Source organism: Lytechinus variegatus, chromosome 6 (assembly GCF_018143015.1).
Source record: "Lytechinus variegatus isolate NC3 chromosome 6, Lvar_3.0, whole genome shotgun sequence".
In the NCBI taxonomy this organism is placed as follows: Eukaryota; Metazoa; Echinodermata; class Echinoidea; order Temnopleuroida; family Toxopneustidae; genus Lytechinus; species Lytechinus variegatus.
The window spans coordinates 28,691,818-28,713,320 of NC_054745.1; the positions used below are offsets into that span (position 1 = coordinate 28,691,818).

The window sequence follows — 21,503 nt, forward strand, 5'->3', positions numbered from 1 at the left end:
ATGGGATAGGTATGTAACTAAACAATTGATGCGAGAAGGAACCGCGAGAGGAAGAAAATTGAGATTTTAGACTTAAAAGCGGACACTCTATTCATATTTTGTAAATCATGAATAGGATATAGTTTATTGAGAATCAATAATAATGCGATCGTGAAGCGTGAGCAGACAATTATTGATATTCTGATGTGAAACTGGATAATTTAAGTACATTTTTAAATAAAGAACATGCAGGCTATCGAGCATGTTTTAGATTTAGACCTAGAATCGTGGCATTCTGAATACATTTGTTTAATGGAACATTATTGAATACACGTAGACAAGAGGATCTTGGCAAATCAAACAATGTGACCACGCAGCGTGAGCTTAATGCTGATAATGTAGAGCGTAAAACGGACATTTTACAGAGCACTAGATTTGTAAATAAAAAAAAAATAATGAAAGCTCGATGTCCGAGCTAAAATATGTTTTGTATATTGACTTCAAAAAATGCTCCATATCAGCCTATTGAGCAAACATATGAATCTCATTGAACAGGCAATTCTGGCGCGAAGCGCAAGCAAACATTTTATATAGTAACATGATAGATTTTGTTTTTGTTGCAAGTCCCCCCCTCACATTATTTCATTCACTCGTCTTCCTCTTATTTTCCTCTTCTTTTTTCCTTCTATCTTTCTTCTTCCTTTTTTCTTGTCTGTTTTCTCCCTTTTTTGTTTTTTGCTCTGCCAATTTTTTTTCAGGGGGGGGGGGCACGTGCCCCCCCCCGTAGCTACGCTACTGTAGATTTGGTAAGCAAGATAAAGTTACAGATAAAATGGCTGGTGTATGAAACCATAGAGGGTTTTAACCAGCAGCACACACAACGAAAATGCGAAATGTATATGATTGCGGGAGTGGTTTACTGTAAGCCATGTGGGGGGTCCTAGAAGGGCTAAGAAAGTTGATAGAGGTAAGAAAGAAATGGAGAGGCCAGGGCCCTGTCTTAATCAATCGTAACTCTATGGAAATCCATCAGTGTCATATTTTTTCTACAGGAAATTTGCAAAGAAAAAACAACAAAGGAGAACACACCAAATTGTCAAAAAATTCAATGAATTTATGGATATATATTCATACCTATTTTTTTTTTCATAGTTGCAATTGGTCGGAGCTATCGCGCGCCTCCATCAAGAGATATGATTATTAAGTAGTATATGTGACCTCTGTCCATCTTTATCCAAACAGTTTACGGAGAGAGCCATCGTGATACTTATCCTACTCAACCACCAATTCAAGGGTAAGTTTTATTTCAATCCGTCTTCGTTTAGTAATTTATCCCATTTGGGGGAGTGGGCACAAACACATCTGTTAACACTACCATTAAGGAATAATCGTAGAAATCCTCCAGGGTATACATGGTATAAACCATTCATTTATTGATGAAGCTCAGTTTAAAGCCGAAAAAAGTCACTACATAAGATACATATGCCATCCGATAATTAATTCACCAAAATATACATTAATGAATATCATTACGTCACATCTAAAGAAAAATTTAATTGTATTATTTTGCTCAACCATTTTGTCCATGTTGGTTGGTTTGGTCACTTTGATGATATCTGAAGTTCATTTTTTTTGTAGTCAAAACGGAATTCCTGGAATGGCGTGTGAGAGAAATTAAAAAAGAAAAAAAGAGAGAAAAAGTGGTGAATTCAGACAAGCAATAAAATCCCTGAAACAAATTGGCAACAGCAAGGTAGGTAATATTATGGCAAGAATTACGGACAAATGTTCATCATGCTGAGGAATTACGAATGTATACGATTTTTTTATATGATTCTTATCAGTGAATTAGTAGCAGTAGAAGTATTTAGCCCCGGTCACATCCTGGGGGGGGGGGCTGTTGCACCCACAAATGTAATAACACCCACAAATGTAATAACGCCCACAAATGTAATAACACTTTACCCACAAATGTAATAACGCCCACAAATGTAATAACACTTTACCCACAAATGTAATAATTTCACCCACAAATGTAATAATGCACTTTACCCACAAATGTAATAATTTTTGATCGCCCACAAATGTAATAATGACTTTACCCACAAATGTAATAAATTTGAAGGGATTTTTGGCAAATCCGTTTTGAACTAAAATCGTATAGTAATGCGTTCATATAGCACACAAGTGCAAAGTCTCTTTTCCTGACCCGGTTAATTAACAAATTATAACATAAATCCAAAGTCTTTATTCCAGACCCGGTTGTTTCAAAAATTATAATATAAATCCAAAGTCTTTACTCCAGACCCGGTTGTTTCAAAAATTATAATACAAGTACAAAGTCTTTATTCCAGACCCGGTTATTTAAAAAATAATCATATGAGCCTAAAGTCTTTATTCCAGACCCCATTGTTTCAAAAATGATAATATAAGTCCAAAGTCTTTTCTCCAGACCCAGTTGTTTCAAAAATTATAATTTAAATCAAAAGTCTTTATTCCAGACCCGGTTGTTTCAAAAATTATAATATAAATCCAAAGTCTTTATTCCAGACCCAGTTCTTTCAAAAATGATAGTATAAGTCCAAAGTCTTTTCTCCAGACCCGATTGTTTCAAAAATGATAATATAAGTTCAAAGTCTTTTCTCCAGACCCGGTTGTTTCAAAAATTATAATATAAATCCAAAGTCTTTTTCCAGACTTGGTTGTTTCAAAAATTATAATATAAATCCAAAGTCTTTATTCCAGACCCGGTTGTTTCAAAAATAATAACATGAGCCCAAAGTCTTTATTCCAGACCCGGTTGTTTAAAAAATAATAATATGAGACCAAAGTCTTTATTCCAGACCCGGTTGTTTAAAAAAATTATGATATAAGTACAAAGTCTTTATTCCAGACCCGGTCGTTAGAAAATAATCATATGAGCCTAAAGTCTTTATTCCAGACCCGATTGTTTCAAAAATGATAATATAAGTCCAAAGTCTTTTCTCCAGACCCAGTTGTTTCAAAAATTATAATATAAATCAAAAGTCTTTATTCCAGACCCGGTTGTTTCAAAAATTATAATATAAATCCAAAGTCTTTATTCCAGACCCAGTTCTTTCAAAAATGATAGTATAAGTCCAAAGTCTTTTCTCCAGACCCGATTGTTTCAAAAATGATAATATAAGTTCAAAGTCTTTTCTCCAGACCCGGTTGTTTCAAAAATTATAATATAAATCCAAAGTCTTTTTCCAGACTTGGTTGTTTCAAAAATAATAATATAAATCCAAAGTCTTTATTCCAGACCCGGTTGTTTCAAAAATAATAACATGAGCCCAAAGTCTTTATTCCAGACCCGGTTGTTTAAAAAATAATAATATGAGACCAAAGTCTTTATTCCAGACCCGGTTGTTTAAAAAAAATATGATATAAGTACAAAGTCTTTATTCCAGACCCGGTTGTTTAAAAAATAATCATATGAGCCTAAAGTCTTTATTCCAGACCCGATTGTTTCAAAAATGATAATATAAGTCCAGTCTTTTCACCAGACCCGGTTGTTTCAAAAATTATAATATAAATCCAAAGTCTTTTTCCAGACCCTGTTGTTTCAAAAATTATAATATAAGTCCAAAGTCTTTATTCCAGACGCGATTGTTTCAAATATTATGATATAAGTCCAAACTAAGATACGATAATGATGTTCCGGTGGAATAAAAATGAGAATCGAGCCTAGTCTTCTCTCCAGACCCAGTTAATTAAAACTGGTGGAATCAAAGTCTTTGTTGTTGTTTTAAATGATACTGAACGTATTGTAAATATACATATAAAATATATATATATATATATATATATATATATATATACATATAAAAAACTAAAACCCTATAGTAATTCCTTTATATAGCACAAAAGACCAAAGTCTTTTTCCAGACGCAGTAGTTTCAAAAATTATAATGTAAGTCCAAAGTCTTTTTTTCCAGACCCAGTTATTTCAAAAATTATAATATAAGTCCAAACTAAGATACCATAATGATATTCCGGTGGAAAAAAAGAAGATCGAGCTTAGCCTTTTCTCCAAACCCTGTTATTCAAAAATTGTAAATAACAATACAACAACAACAACAAAAGACCCCATAATCTTATTAATTCTGGATAACATGGACATATAGCGTAGTCGTTCAGCCAGACCCAGTCATTTGTTTTTCAAAATAAGGCTAAGAGTAAAAATATAAATAACTCCAAATCTAACACCAAGCAATCCTTGAACCTAAGAACATGTTTTTAAAAAGAGGTTTAGAATGTTGTTTTTATTCCAGACCTAATCATTACGAAAAAAAAATCTTCTAACATAAGACCCTATCATATTCTCTTGGAATAACATGAGTTGTAAATCGTACTCTTTCCTCCAGACCAGGTAATCTAAGAAATGAATTAAAAAAAGAAAATCAAATCTAAAACCAGTTTTCAAAAGTTACACCCAGTAAACAATATGTCTGTACCCCACACCCACATTTTTTTGTATAACAATACTAAGATCCCTACAAAACATTGTAATTATTCATTTGCAAAGAAAACGTCCATTTTCCAGACTTGGTTATTATTTAAAAATAAAATTGTCTAAAACAAATACCCAATAATCTAACTACTGTGGAATAACATGGAGATCGATTGTAGACTTTCCTGCAGACACAATTATTTCAAGAATAAAAAACAATAAAACCCAACCCCCAACAACGAATCTAAGAACCAACAATCCTCCAAATTAAGACCAAGTACAAAAGCACATGTTTAGAGCGTTGTCTCTATTCCAGACCCAGTCATTTAGAAATTAATTCAAACAATCTTAAAAACAAAAGACTTTGTCATATTCTTATTCCTGTTAAATAACATTATTATGCTTAGACCTTCGTCTAGACCCAGCTATTTATAAGATAAACAAATATTGAAAAAAAAATCAAAGCTAAGACCAATCTTTAAAATTAAACCCAGTTAAAATGCTTGGGTTTCGAGAGTTGTCTTTACCCCCACATCCAGTTCTCTTAAAATACAAATTAAGCAAAAGATTAATCTAAAAACTTAGACACAAGCATCTCCCAAAATATAAAACCCTGTGATAAGGCATACCACAAAAACGTCAAATTAATAAAAGGCGTCAATATTCAGATCTGAATGGTACGCGCCTTAAAAACCCAAAATAACAACAACAACAACCTTATTCTACATCAATGATGTTGTGGCGTCTTTGTTAATATTGTTTGTCTGTTTTTATCGTTTCTAATAATTTCCAATAAGTTATTTTGAAATAACTGCATGGGTCTAGAGCAAAGACTACACCATATTTAAAGACTGGGCGTTGTGGCGTGCGCCTGTAATCCAAGCTATGTGGGGAAGTTACAAACTGATGCAGAGGTTCGAGGTTCGAGCCCTGGTCACGTCTTTCGGATGGTGACGTTAAAGGTCGGTCCCAGACGTAAATAATCATATCTGATTGAGACACGTCTGACGAAACTCAAACACACACACGTTTGCCCCCTGGAAAGATTAAACCTGAAGATATTGATGGACCTGAATCCACCGACGGGACAGCCTAACTCCGTAACTATAGTACGGGTGTGGGAGGGGGGCTCTTCTTTCTTTGCCTGTCTCTCTCTCAGTCATTTCAAATCAGTTTTTTTTTCCTTTCTTATCACTTCTTGATCACATAAATCCTCTCTCTCTCTCTCTCTCTCTCTCTCTTTACTTATAACCCCAGAAAATATATCTTAGGCCACTGAGATTATTGGAATTGTAAGTAATAAAAAAAAAAATGCTGAATATATTACAAATGGTGCTTGGGACACTGAAATTTAAAGTACCGAAGAACTTGTTAAAACGTTATCCCCTCTTGTTAGAATGATTTTCTTAATATAATATCTCATAGATCGTCGATCAACAACCTTATCGTTTACGGGAAGTAATTCCCATATTGTGTGCTGATATCTTATTCCTCAGTTTTTTGTTTTATATGTATTTAAAGGTTTTGTGTTTTTTTTTCATAAAAAAAGGAATGAATATACAAGAAATAATAATAATAAACAAGTGGAATGCCTCTGACCATCTCACCTGCATCACGCGATTCAACATAGCAGCAGTGCTGACTTTGAAAACTACTATAACTCGCACAAGATGTTAAGTGATACTTGGTTACTCTTATTTCCATGTTTTATGAAGTAGATCAATACACTTACAGAGATAGGATGGTAATTCAACAAAAAAAAATAATGTGGCCAAAATTCATTGACCTCACATGACCTTTGACCTTGATCATGTGACCTGAAACTTGAACGGGATATTTAGTGATACTTTATTACTCTTATGTCCAAGTTTCAAAAGTCAGATCAATAAACTTGCAAAGTTATGATGGTAATTCAACAGATACCCCCATTATGGCCAAAGTTTATTGACCTTTGACCTTGGTCATGTGACCTAAAATGCACAGAGGATGTTCAGTGATACTTGATTAACCTTATGTCTAAGTTACTTGATTAACCTTATGTCTAAGTTTAATGAACCAGGTCTATATATTTTCTAAGTTATGATATTTCAAAATCTTAACCTCAGGTTAAGATTTTGATGTTGATTCCCCCAAAATGGTCTAAGTTCATTGACCCTAAATGACCTTTGACCTTAGTCATGTGACATGAAACTCTAATAGGATGTTAAGTAGTACTTGATTAACCTTATGGCTAAGTTTCATGAACTAGGTTCATATACTTTCTAAGTTATGATGTCATTTCAAAAACTTAACCTTAGGTTAAGATTTGATATTGACGCCGCCGCCGTCAGAAAAGCGGCGCCTATAGTCTCACTCTGCTATACAGGTGAGACAAAAAGAAGTAATAAAAATAATACTAAAAAAAATTGCTACCCTACTTCTCATACAGTGGGTGGCAAAAATAGTCAATCATGACTTATTGCCAAACAAAAACATGGAATGGAATGGTTATCCCCTCTTGTTAGAATGTTTTTCTTTTATATAATATATCATAGATCGTCAATCAACAACTTTATCGTTTTCGGGAAGTAATCCCCCTATTGTTTACTGATATCTTATTTCTCAGGTTTTTTTTCATATGTATTTAAATGTTTTGTTATTTAGGTTTTTTCATAGAAAAAAGGAAGGAATATACAAAAAATTATTTTTTTAAAGGACAAGTCCACCCCAACAAAAACTTGATTTGAATAAAAAGAGAAAAATCAACAAGCATAACACTGAAAATTTCATCAAAATCGGATGTAAAATAAGAAAAGTATGGCATTTTAATGTTTCGCTTCATTTCACAAAACAGTTATATGCACATCTCGGTCGGTATGCAAATGCGGAACTGATGACATCACTCACTCACTATTTCTTTTGTATTTCCTTAAATGAAATATGAATTAATTTTATTTTCTCGTCATTGTCATGTGAAATGAAGTTTCATTCCTCCCTGCAACACGTGGAAATTTATTATTTTAACATTTTGTGCTTTAGGCAAGGAGGTCCTAATCGTCAAATTCGTAAAAATTGAAATAATGTATAATTCAAACAATTAAAACCAAAAGAAATAGTGAGTGAGTGACATCATCGACTCTCTCATTTGGATGTAGCTGGCTCGTTCATATAAATATTTTGTTAAAAATAAGTGAAACTTTGAAATGTCATAAATTTTACATCCGATTTTGATGAAATTTTCAGCATTGTGCTTGTCTGATTTTTCTCTATTGATTCAAATCAACATTTTTCTGAAGAGGACTTGACCTTTAATGGTTGCTGGGTCTTTGTTTTGTTGTTGTTGTTGTGTTTTAATGACTTTTATAACTGGGTCTGACAGAAAGACTACGCTACATTTCCATGTTATTCAACATAAATAGGATCGTGGGTCTTTGTTTTTTATAATTATAATTTTTTTAATAAATGGGTCTGGAAAAAACACTTTGGACTTATAATTTTTTTAATTAACCGGGTCTGGAAAAAAAATTCGCATTTTTGTGCTATATAAACACATTAATATAAAGTTCCAGCTTTTAGTTACCGGGTCTGGAGCAAAGACTATGCTTGATTTTCAATTTACAATTAGCGTCTGGAGAAAAGACTAAGCTCGATTCTCATTTTTATTCCACTGGAATATCATTAATGTATCTCATTTGGGACTAAAATTATAATCTTTTAAATAACCGGGTCTGGAAAAAAGATTTTGGATTTATATCATGACTTTTTTAAACAACCGGGTCTGGAAAAAAGATTTTGGATTCATATCATGATTTTTGAAACAACAGGGTCTGGAAAAAGACTTTGGACTTGCATTATTATTTTTTAAACAACCGGGTCTGGAATAAAGACTTTGGACTTATATTATCATGTTTGAAACAATCGGGTCTGGAATAAAGACTTTTGGATCATATGATTATTTTTTAAACAAACGGGTCTGGAATAAAGACTTTGGACTTATGTTATTATTTTTTAAACGACCGGATCTGGAATAAAGACTTTTGATTTATATTAATATTTTTGAAACAACCGGGTCTGGAATAAAGACTTTGGATTTATATTATTATTTTTTGAAACAACCGGGTCTGGAGAAAAGACTTTGGACTTATATTATCATGTTTGAAACAATCGGGTCTGGAATAAAGACTTTTGGATCATATGATTATTTTTTAAACAAACGGGTCTGGAATAAAGACTTTGGACTTACATTATTATTTTCTAAACAACCGGGTCTGGAATAAAGACTTTGGGCTCATATTAATATTTTTGAAACAACCGGGTCTGGAATAAAGACTTTGGATTTATATTATTATTTTTTGAAACAACGGGGTCTGGAGAAAAGACTTTGGACTTATATTTTCATTTTTGAAACAATCGGGTCTGGAATAAAGACTTTTGGATCATATGATTATTTTCTAAACAACCGGATCTGGAATAAAGACTTTGGACTTATATTATTGTTTTCTAAACAATCGGGCCTGGAATAAAGACTTTTGATTTATATTATAATTTTGTAACAACAGGGTCTGGAAAAAGACTTTGGACTTATATTATCATTTTTGAAACAATCGGGTCTGGAATAAAGACTTTTGAATCATATGATTATTTTCTAAACAACCGGGTCTGGAATAAAGACTTTGGATTTATATTATTATTTTCTAAACAACCGGGTCTTGAATAAAGACTTTGGGCTCATATTATTATTTTTGAAACAACCGGGTCTGGAATAAAGACTTTTAGCTCATATTATTATTTTCGAAACAACCGCGTCTTGAATAAAGACTTTGGATTTATATTATAATTTTTGAAACAACCGGGTCTGGAATAAAGACTTTGGGCTCAGATTATTATTTTTGAAACAACCGGGTCTGGAATAAAGACTTTGGATTTATATAATAATTAAAAAAAAAAACGGGTTTGGAATAAAGACTTTGGACTTTTGTGCTAAATGAACGCATTACTATACGATTTTAGCTTAGAACGGATTCGCCAAAAATCCCTTCAAATTTATTACATTTTTGGGTAAAGTCATTATTACATTTGTGGGCGATCAAAAATTATTACATTTGTGGGTAAAGTGCATTATTACATTTGTGGGTGAAATTATTACATTTGTGGGTAAAGTGTTATTACATTTGTGGGCGTTATTACATTTGTGGGCAAATGTTATTACATTTGTGGGCGTTATTACATTTGTGGGCGATTATTACATTTGTGGGTGTAACAGGGGCACTTTCATTCACGAGTGGATACCATGCGCGACCATGGGGTCTCGAAAAGCACACTAAGCACGTAATTTCCATATTCTGAAAATGTGAAAATGCACCCCTTAACAAGTCTTGGCGTGTGTGAAACCCTACCCTTAATAGTTATTGGAAACAAAACGATACTCTTGCAAATATTCCCTGAAATGAACCCCCTAAACAAGTACAGGAATGTTTTAATGTTACGGGTCCTTCGGTCGTCTCCTTTACCTTATTTGGTTTAGTACGACCCCACCTTCTACACCTCTCGCAAATCGGATTCTAAACACGAAGTGTTGGGGCAAAAAGGACATCCTTTATAAAACATTTTAATTTTGCTTTATCATCCCCGCAAATTTGACCCTAAACACGTAATTTTCCTAGCGAAATACATACCCTTTTTCATTTTTTGTGTACTTTTGACACCCTTATCACGTTACGTACTTAACGTGCCCTATCGTGTAAAAGACATCCTTTTTACGTGTTTTTTTGGTCGCGCATGGTATCCACTCGCCAATGTAAGTGGCCCCTCCCCCGGGAGTCACATATAGACCCCGGACCATCCCAGATCTGATCCGGGGTGGTATGGGGAGAGATCCGTGTTGGCGCCTTCGGCATCCTTTGAGGTACATGCTGAATCGTGTTGATACACCAGCCAGGAATCTATATATTTCCACACCAGAGAAGTATTGAAACAACACCAGTTTGGAATCAAACCGATGCTGTTTTAATACTAATTGGTGTTGAACAAACACCTGTCTGGTGTTAGACCAAAAATATATAGATATATAGATTCCGGGCTGGTGTTAAATCAACACACCAGAGTTTTTGCAGTGTACCATATACCTATTACATGCCACTTCCTTTTTTTCTGAACTATTTGTACCAAGACGTTTATGGTGCCGGAACATGTGCCGATATTCCTCAGGATGTCTGTCCTTATGGAGTTTCTGAGTATACCGGTGAATGGGTGAAATATGTTCCCAAGTACCTAACACGTGATCACCCCGAGTACGACGTCAGAACACCACCGGAAGCACGTGACAAGGTTAACTTGTACTGCGCCCATCCAGGTATAAATCTATGAAATTTGTTTCCGAACGTGGTAGATATAGAATAATACCTATTATGCTTGCAAGCTTTCAAAAATTTCTGGCTAGATTATGAGCCTTTTTCTGAACTTTTTAGGGCAAATTAGCGAAGAAGAAAGGAAAAACATTCAACTGTTTCATTCCCATAGAATTATTGTGAAAAATACAGTTGTAGGTGTGCGTGATATCTCGAAAAACCCTTTTGATATAATAGCTGTGCACGAAAGTGGGGGAGGGATCGCTATGGACATGGGCATGATCTGCACAAAATAACACAAAATTGAAATTGTAACGATAAGTCGGTTTACAATCATGACAATGAACAGTATTTACGAAACGCAATTTGTTTTTACAGCTTGTTACTCCGATCTGTGTCTTCATGGAGGAACCTGCAGGGAAGAACTTGACGGGTTCAGTTGCTCCTGTCCTGGGATCTATTCCGGAATTCATTGTGAACAACATGGTACGTTTTTGATTGAAAATAGCTGATTTAAGAGTAGCCAGAATTAAAGGGGTATTCAGAAAAATAATGAAGGAAAATGGGGAATTCATTGTGAGCAACATGATAAGTTTCGAAATATTAATCACGAAATGACCAGTCGCTATCTCGAGAAATTCGACAGTGTATCCCTTTCATGAATATTGAGAAGTTTAAAGATTAGTAAAACCTTTGTTCACGTGATTAAAATATATAGGGCCTACACTCTTTGATTAGACTACTAAACAGCGCATGCCGAATGAAACATTAAGCGTCTGCAATATTTTGTTGATATCAACATACTTCCCACATAGGTATGTTTCGAAACCGAAGGCAATGTTAGTATGATAATGCTAAGCATTCTTCATGTTGACAAGACCGCGTTGAAATAATGGCGCGGACATTGGTCACAGTTTTTACACTGCAAAAACTCCGATGTTGATTTAACACCAGCCCGGAATCTATATATGTCCACACCCGCCAGAGAAGTGTTGAAACAACACCAGTTTGGAATCAAACCGATGCTGTTTTAATACAATTTGGTGTTGCACTTTCTCGTGTTAGACCAAAACGAAACTGGTGTTGTTTAATACTTCTCTGGTGTGGACATATATAGATTCCGAACTGGTGTTAAATCAACACCGGAGTTTTTGCAGTGTCTAAAGAATTATTTATAAACTATAATTTATAATTTATTATTCATAATTATTTAATGCAATATCTATGACAAATTTGTTACCAAGCAATGAAAATTAAAAATTTCAATAACTTTGAACTTTTTTTTTTGCAAATTTGTTATTATAAGTTTGAAACGGGCCCCAGAACATGCAAAGTAGATTTTAAAAATTAAGTCTAACCTACACCAATAACGGAATTGTTCAACGATAAGCTGCTTCCTAAGTGTGGGCGGGGATAATGTAATTTAGCGCCGCCTTGTTCATACCGCAGTCATGGCAGGATTGATATTTTTTGTACATTCACGATGCATGTTTTTTACAACTCTTTTGTGTGTGTGTATTTACAGCATGTGACTCCAATCCTTGTCTTCATGGAGGGGCATGTGTGGAGGAACTTGATGGCTATAATTGTTCCTGTCATGGAGGCTATGTGGGAATTCACTGTGAGAAGCCTAGTGAGTTTTTTGGGGGTGTTTTTGATAAAAGATAATGCAATAACGGTATAACAGTGGAGGATACGGGCTGTGTGCAAGCGGCACATGCTCCATCTTCGGAATATTTCAAGAATCACTCATTCCAAATAATTGCTAACACTGCAAAAAATCCGGTGTTGATTTAACACCAGCCCGGAATATTATGTCCACACCAAAGAAGTATCAACACTAGAGTTTTTGGAGTGTACGGGAAAATCTAGGAAAGACAAATCTGTGCACCCTGATTTTTTTTCTACTGATTTTCTAATTTTGCACCCTCTGTTTCAGAATTCGGGATCCTACCCTGCAGTATAATTATAGGGATATTCAGTGGTCCGTAGAAATAAATTAACCGATGGTTGCATCGAGAACAGTAGACTGCAAAAAACTCTAGTGTTGATTAATTTTTAACACCAGTCCGGAATCTAGATATGTCCACACCAGAGAAGTGTACCAGTTTCGTTTTGGTCTGACACACCAGATTGGTGTTTATACAACACCAATTAGTATTAAAACAGCATCGGTTTGATCCCAAACTGGTGTTGTTTCCCGGGGGAGGGGGGGGGGCACTCAGTATATAATGCATAGTGGGTATGTGCCGCGGAGGGGACCCCATTTTTACACTCAAATTTCCGTTCCAAGGCATAGCATTTTTGTCGTATTGAGAAAAAAAAACAAAGAAATCCGCTCCAAAGAATAGCATTTTCTTCTTATAGAGAAAAAAGAAGAAAGAAATCCGCCCTAAAGCTTCGCATATTTTTCGCTACGCCGTTCCGATCGCATTCATCTGATACAATGAGCTGCAATTTTGGTAAAAAGCGGCCGCAGAGCGCTGTTCGACAATTTGCCTCAGCTCTGCGCGAGCGCAGCGCTAGCTGCATCCACTGATCTCTCCCCTAACTGGATATGCTGGGAGGGTCCTTTGTTTGAAGCCCGCGAGTTCTATTGTCCGCCATACCAGTTCCCCCAAAAGGAACGCGATCGCTCCATTAGCATGTGCATTGTGAGCGATACGCTAGTTGTCTGCACACTGAAGCACTCATTGCTTTTTATACAAAACTTCATATATTTAAGGTGCTAGAATTCGCAATTTTCTTGAAACCATGGTACTTTCCCAGTATACAATTCGGAAACATAATTTTGAAAGGGTTGGTGTTTTTCTCACCTACGGAAGAATGGATGAAATCCTTGACTTGTATAGGGGTATTTTGGAGGTTTTCCAAATAACCATCTTAGGATCGATATGGCGAGGACTTTCTAGGTTATGAAGGCTTATAACACTGGGCTTGAACCCCCCTTTAATTTAAGTCTACCCACCCCCCCCAAAAAAAAAAAAAAATTCAAACAAGTGTAACACCGAAAAATTCATCGTTTTCATATTTTATTTCTGATTTTGATTAAATTTTGAGCATTATTGTGTGTTTTTCTCTCTATTCAAATAATCATTTTCATGAGGTGGACTCGCCCTTTAAAGAACAAGTCCACACCCAACAAAAACTTGATTTGAATAAAAAGAAAAAAAATCAACAAGCATAACCCTGAAAATTTCATCAAAATCGGATGTAATATGAAAGTTATGGCAGTTTAAAGTTTCGCTTCATTTCACAAATTTATGCACATCTCGGTTGGTATTCCATTATTTTAACATTTTGTGCTTCCGGCAAGGAGGTCCTAAACGTCAAATTCGTAAAAATTGAAATATTGTATAATTCAAACTATAAAACACAAAAGAAATAGTGAGTAAAATCATTGACTCTCTCATTTGGATGTAACTGGCTCGTTCATATCACTATTTTTTTTTTAATAAGCGAAACTTTGAAATGTCATAACTTTTTATTTTACATCAGATTTTAATGAAATTTTCAGCATTGTGCTTGTCTGATTTTTCTCTTTTGATTCAAATCAACATTTTTCTGAGGTGGACTTGACCTTCTCTCTCTCTCTTTCCTTCTGTCACATCGATCGACCCTCTTCAATTATCCTCTACCCAGTTTGTTCATATACACTGTAGGCAGCGGAAGCGGGGGGGGGGGGTCCTGTACCCCTAAATTTTAGGTGGGGGACAGACCCCCCAAAATTTATGTTGACAACTTTTTTTTGTTCTTTTTGCTTGTCAATTTTTTCCTGCATCCCCTTTAAATTCAGGTGGACCCCCCTAAAATCGTTGTGGTCCGCCCTGAAATTCTGGTTGATAACCCTTTTTTGATGCTTGTCAGATTATTTCTTTTGTTTTGCATCCCTTCCTAAATTTTGGGTCGATAACCTTTTTTTGCTTGTCAGATTATTTTTATTGCGTCACCCCCTAAATTTCTGGTTGATAACCCCCCCCCCTTTTTTTTGGCTCCACCGAGACATTTTTTCTTTGAAGACATTCGGCATCTCAAAATAAGTTCTGTGAAATTTCTGAAGTCTGTTAATCCGTCTCTGTAGCTTAATGTCTTTTTTACGTACTTAAAAAAAAAGAGTTCTTGGAAAAAATAATTCGATCTATTGTTGACAGAGAAATATCACAAATTCACACGCCACAAGTTACGTAAGCCCCCTAAATTCCTAGTCCTATACCGTACATGTACCTATAGCTTGTAATTTTCACAAATAAAAGATAAATAATTTTCAGAATACCTTGTAGATCCAGTCCTTGTCCCAAAAATCAGTCTATTTCGGTCAGGATCTATGCTTGCAAAAAATATTTTTTTAACTCCTCCGAAACGGCAGATTTTCAGTCTTAACTTAAGTTTCACCATACATGCTATACACGGTCAGTATTTTCGTGTCTCAGTCGTGATATTCTTCTGTCCAAACATGATTGATAAACTCATAAAACTTGGTGACATTTGTGAATATTAATAAACTGAATATTCATTTGAATCATGGTTTGAATTCATCACGCTTCCAGAGAAATCACAACAATCGATAACCCCCCCCCCCCGGAGTTTTAAAGTTTTGGAAACTTGCTCTGGTAATTTAGAATTACCACACATGTATTTGAGCACATGGGACTACATAAAGTCTACAACTATGCAGTTCACCAGCTTGTCTTATCTGTGAAAAGTAATCCCATTTTCTCTGTTTCCACGGTCATCACGATAAGTGCAATTATACGTGGCACAGGACGACATCTTAAACTTTGTATCAGGTATAAATTCACATTGAAAAGTGCTGTTATAAGAGTTGATTTGGTAAGTATAATTAAGAATTGACACTATTGCCGTGTACCAGACTCTACTCCGATTTTGGCTTTTTGGGGGAACTCGGCGTGCGGAGGTACCAACTTCCGGTGCTTCAACACGGAATAGGCCAATCAGCGTTATTGTTCCCATCCAGGTAGGGGAGAGATCAGTGGCTGCATCATGCATGCATGACCGTTCCATAAGGATGCATACGCACTCACACGCTGGCGATCCGTTCCAAGGACCCCCGTTTTCACAAACACTTGTAGTTCCGAAGCCCGTTCCGAGGACCCTCCTTTTTACAATAAGCCCGCTCCAAGGCCCCCGTTTTTTGTCTCGCCCGCGGCACACCCCACCACTTTTTTTTTGGTCGAGTGCTCCCCCCGGGTATTATTTAAATATTTCTCTGGTGTGGACATATATGGATTCCAGGTTGGTGTTAAATCAAAACCGCAGTTTTTGCAGTGTAGCTCAGAATGATTGAAATTCAAAAGTAGAAGTAGTTAAGCAGTTTGTGGTAGTGCCGTGTGTTCGAATCACACTGTGAGCTAATGTCCGTTGGTAAGGCGTCAATCCACATTACTCTCCACTCAGAACTTAAATGGATACCCGGGAATGACTGTTCGATCCGATGGCCGGGGTAATAATAAGTCCGTGAGCGCTTAGATACATACAATGCATGTCTTACGCACATTATCAATACCCATACTGTTGTTACATATGTAGCAGTGGCAGGTAAGTGAATGATGTAAAAAAGAAGAAAAGAAAATCTTATTTGACAACTGATTTTAATGAGATTCTCAGGTTAATTGATTTGTCCAACATTGACACACACCCCGTACTACATTCATTTTAAGGTAAATCATTAAGAGGGGTTTTACACTGACTATATGCTAATTAAATCCACACTAAAGTTAAGTTTATTTTTTGTTTCTAGTAAAATCAACTTTTTTGGGCTGGTATGTAGACCATTTACTAAAATTTACATTTCCAATTGTTTAATTTGAAAAAGTTACTTCTATTTTTGACATATTTTAGTTTTTGTTACTTACTGTTGAACATGAACAAAGATTATTTAAGATAAAACAGACGTGTGAATGGTGGCTTTATTTACAAATATTTTCTTACTCCGAAAATCCTACGAACTGGGGTATCCGAAAGAACGCAGAAGACGATTTTTTTAACCTTTATTTCAGAGGGGTTTTACACTGACTACGCTAATTCAATCCACACTTAAGTTTGGTTTGTTTTCTGTTTTTATTCAAATGAACTTTTTTGGATGGTAGGTAGTAGTTTTATTGTCTCACCTGCGAAGCAAAGTGAGACTATAGGCGCCGCTTTTCCGACGGCGGCGGCGTCAACATCAAATCTTAACCTGAGGTTAAGTTTTTGAAATGACATCATAACTTAGAAAGTATATGGACCTAGTTCATGAAACTTGGCCATAAGGTTAATCAAGTATTACTAAACATCCCATCAGAGTTTCATGTCACATGACCAAGGTCAAAGGTCATTTAGGGTCAATGAACTTAGACCATGTTGGAGGAATCAACATCGAAATCTTAACCTGAGGTTAAGTTTTTGAAATGTCATCATAACTTAGAAAATATATGGACCTAGTTCATGAAACTTGGACATAAGGTTCATCAAGTATCACTGAACATCCTGCATGAGTTTCACGTCACATGACCAAGGTCAAAGGTCATTTAGGGTCAATGAACTTTGGCCGAATTGGGGATATCTGTTGAATTCCCATCATAACTTTGAAAGTTTATGGATCTGATTCATGAAACTTGGACATAATAGTAATCAAGCATCACTGAACATTTTGTGCAAGTTTCAGGTCTCACGATTAAGGTCAAAGGTCATTTAGGGTCAATGAACTTTGGCCGAATCGGGGGTATCTGTTGAATTACCATCATAACTTTGAAAGTTTATTGGTCTAGTTCATTAAACTTGGACATTAGAGTAATCAAGTATCACTGAACATCCTGTGCGCGTTTCAGGTCACATACCAAGGTCAAAGGTCAATGAACTTTGGCCGAATTGGGTATATCTGTTGAATTACCATCCTAACTTTGAAAGTTTATGGATCTGATTCATGAAACTTGTACATAAGAGTAATCAAGTATCACTGAACATCCTGTTCGAGTTTCAGGTCACATGATCAAGGTCAAAGGTCATGTAAGGTCAATGAACTTTGGCCATGTTGGGTTTTTTTGTTGAATAACCATGATATCTCTGTAAGTTTATTGGTCTAGTTCATAAAAAGTGGACATAAGAGTAACCATGTATCACTGAACATCTTGTGCGAGTTAGAGTAGTATTCAAAGTCAGCACTGCTGCTATATTGAACCGCGTGATGCAGGTGAGACGGCCAGAGGCATTCCACTTGTTAGAATTCGCATTCCAGCTATTTTATCTAACTTTGAAAACGTTATTTTTGTCTTTTTCAGCATATTTCAGTTTTTGTTACTAATGATCAAAGATTTTCAGATTCTTCCATAAACGATTTACTTACTCGCAATTTGAGACACATGCTTTTTTCATACACAGGAAACGGACAGTAACGTTTAAATAACCATGAGGGCCTATGCTAGGAGTATAGGCCTAAGGTTTAGGTCCATCCATGTCGTATTGTTACGTAACCGCCCAATAACAATGTTGACACTACATTTATAATAAATTTAATAATGATACTCTAATTAAACAAAAATTATGATGGAAATCTATTTACGGCCTTTATCTTCTTTCTTGTCTTATATTTAAGTTTGTCCAGACGGATGGGTGTATGGAGGAACGAAGTGTCTTCTGGAAGTGGCTGGCCGAGAATCCAACTGGACTAGTGCGCGTGACTATTGTAACGGTCTGGACGAGGTTGTACTCGGAAACGGAAACAGAGTTGGACCATCTCTACTCCTCATAGAGAGCGAGGAAGAGTATGATCTTCTCAAACTCGGCATATCCGACCTTTGGTACTACTACTTTTTTTTCTGGTTGAACTGTCAGGTTGTTGACATGGATATTACTTGCTTCACAGACAGAGCCGGAAACACAAGTGACTACCGAAGTAAGCTTCTTTGTATGCAACTGACAGAGAAAATCTATTCTATCTTCTCCTGTGGTTTCAAAACAATGAGAGTATAGTAGAAATATCCCCTTTTCCTAATGGGTGTCCTTTAATTGTATTTTTAAAGAGAATAGGAATGATAGGGGAAAAAGGGTGGGGTGATGTCGGAACCCCCTGAAAGGGTAGCTGACGATGTCTTAGCCCTTCTGTATAATTATGTAGCTGATAGAGAAAAACATACTTCTTTTCCAAGTGGTATGTAGCTTTAATTTCAGCAGCTCCCAAGGTAGTAGGGTTCGCTATCACATACATATAATGAAGTACCTGGCACATCGAAGCCTACCCCCTCGAGGAGCTGCTGAAATTGACCAACTTCTTTTGCTTATTTGGCCTATTTCTTGTAAAAATTCACCATTTTTGGTTCCCTAATTTAGGAAAAAGCGTGTTTCTGCTATGCAATATTCGGTCGCATTGTAGTCAGTATAATTAGTTTAACTAAGACGCGGAGGTTGCTTTTTCGTCTCGTTTTATCGCAATAATCGTTTAATACATTTGAAGTATCTGCCCTTTATCTAATCAAATCAATACATTGACACTGTCATGAATGAATATTCGCTTCTTTATATCCTCTTTCATGTCAAATGCTCATAATATGAATTTAGTCGTTTATGTTTATGATAAAACAGAGAGTTATCAATATACATGCAAAATTTGGACCAAAAACATATACATTTGGCGATGATTTTTCTTTTTTGGGAAAAATATTGCTCGGATTTTCATTCTCACCTTATATATAATTGTTTGAAACCACAAAATCGTAAAATATCCTCAAAACCTGATATACTTAGCTTTTCAACATGCAATTATCATAGTATTATAAACACAACTTTGGAACGAATATGATTATAAAAACAGACAGAGACAATGGACACTTAATGACTAGCTGTGATTTGCTGTCAGGTGTCCATGTTAGGCTTAGTATTTCTTTTTAATTTTGTGTTCTTTTCCTAAGCCTAATTTGTTTACCTTGTCAGCCAATCACTGCTCGTCGTTTAGCGTCCACTGCGTCAGTCTCGTCTGTTTTGGTTTTAGTATTACTTCGTGCTAGCGTTCTGTCCATTCATGCGATTTTACAATACCAACATTAACATAGTTTGATTAAACTGTTAAGGCGATTAGACTTTATGTTTTTATTTGTCTACACTTTTTTTTCAGATTGGTCTAATGATTCAAGCTCATACGAGAGTACCGACTGCGTGGAAGTGAACATTTGGAGTGGCTATTGGTTCACATATAGCTGTTCGTATGCATACGATTTAACCGCTTGTCAAGTGAATGTATTTGCCTAAATAAATACACCGACATAAAATGCACTAAATACCCTTCTTTAGCATGTTTAGTAGAAGAGAGTGAAAAAATATACAAGAGTTTCTTTGGCACAAGTTTTCGCTAATTTTTGAGATTACAACACGTGCACATCTCAAGCTTCAGTGAACCCTAACCTCCACTCATTGTGTTTTCCCATATGTTTGAAGTTATATGTTTCTTCTGCATTCAATTAAATCATTAATTTGTGGGTATTCTTGATCAATTTTGACACGATCATTTTTTAAGCTTGGAATGTTTCTTTTTCAAACTAAAGAATTACTTCTGAGTTCTCAAGGTATTTTATATTCCCATATCATAACTGTTTAAATCAGAACAATATTTTACCAATTTGATTAAAATAGTGACATTGTTGCGATTAAGGAAATTCAAATTTTCTTGTAATGCTTTAATGTGGCACCTTGCATGGCCAGGTTGCCCTTATGTCAATTATGTTATATTATCAATATCAATTGAGTATGTTATCATATTTTCATTACTATATATCATAGATCTGTCTACCTTAAAGCACACACAATCTGAGTCAGTCACTGCAGTATGGTTCACGATCATACTGTGATAAACTGGAAGATGTTTTCACACTCCTTGCGCAATTAAAAACTCAAACTCATATTTTAGCTCGGACATCGAGCTTTTATCATTTTTTTTCATTTACAAATTTAAGTGATCTGTAAAATGTCCGTTTTATGGTCTACATATCAGCATTTTAAGCTCGCGCTGCGTGGTCACATTGATCACATTAGCTAAGTTCATATTGTCTCCGTGTATTCCATAATGTTTTTTCAATTAAACAAATGTATTCAGAATGCCCAGATTCTAAGGTCTAAATCTAAAACATGTGCGATAGCCTGCATGTTCTTTATTTAAAATGTACCTAAATTATCCAGTTTCACATCAGAATATCAATAATTGTCTGCTCACTATTCACGATCGCATTATTAATTATACCCAATTGACTAAATCCTATTTATGATTTACAAAATATTAATAGAGTGTCCCGCTTTTAGGTCTAAAATCTCAATTTTCTTCTTCTCGCGCTTCGCGCTCGCATCAATTGTTAAGTTACATACCTATCCCATTTATTAATACAAAAATTAGAATGACCAATTTTTAGGTCGGAATGTCAAAAAAAAATTCTCGCGCTTCGCGCTCGCATTATCTAAATATATTGGCGTCTGCAGTAACCATCTAGTTACATACGAATCTTGTTCAGGATCACACACAACATTGCCCAGAAAATTAAATTTTCAGGAAAAAATACTTCGCGCTCGCACTTTTTATAAGGCTTATGAGATTATTACATGTTTATGTGGTTTTATAAGAATAAAACTAAGAAGTGACTGATCGGGGAAAATATAGGTGAAGATAATTTCGGGCCCCGTCCCCTATTGGCGAAAATCGGATCCGCTCTTGTGACACATACACACACACCGGAAAAATGGCCGGT

The 21,503-nt window shown here is 35.5% G+C and overlaps 1 protein-coding gene across 1 annotated transcript; it reads left to right on the top strand.

The window, feature by feature from the left end:
• The first annotated feature begins 907 nt into the window (after positions 1–907).
• On the top strand, positions 908–20,893 carry LOC121417687 (neurocan core protein-like). Its single transcript, XM_041611420.1, has 7 exons — positions 908–946; positions 1,222–1,273; positions 10,602–10,784; positions 11,158–11,265; positions 12,305–12,412; positions 18,371–18,670; positions 19,886–20,893. Exons 1-7 carry the CDS (start codon positions 908–910, stop codon positions 20,017–20,019), a joined length of 924 nt encoding a protein of 307 aa, XP_041467354.1. The 3' UTR covers positions 20,020–20,893.
• The last annotated feature ends 610 nt before the right edge of the window (positions 20,894–21,503 follow it).

What these genes read in the sequence shown, in the direction of transcription:
- LOC121417687 (XM_041611420.1), top strand. Translation starts at nt 908, where the DNA reads ATGTGGGGGGTCCTAGAAGGGCTAAGAAAGTTGATAGAG. An exon ending in AATTCACTGTGAGAAGCCTA is followed by an intron (nt 12,413 to 18,370) that starts GTGAGTTTTTTG and finishes CTTATATTTAAG; the next exon opens with TTTGTCCAGACGGATGGGTG. An exon ending in AAACACAAGTGACTACCGAA is followed by an intron (nt 18,671 to 19,885) that starts GTAAGCTTCTTT and finishes CTTTTTTTTCAG; the next exon opens with ATTGGTCTAATGATTCAAGC.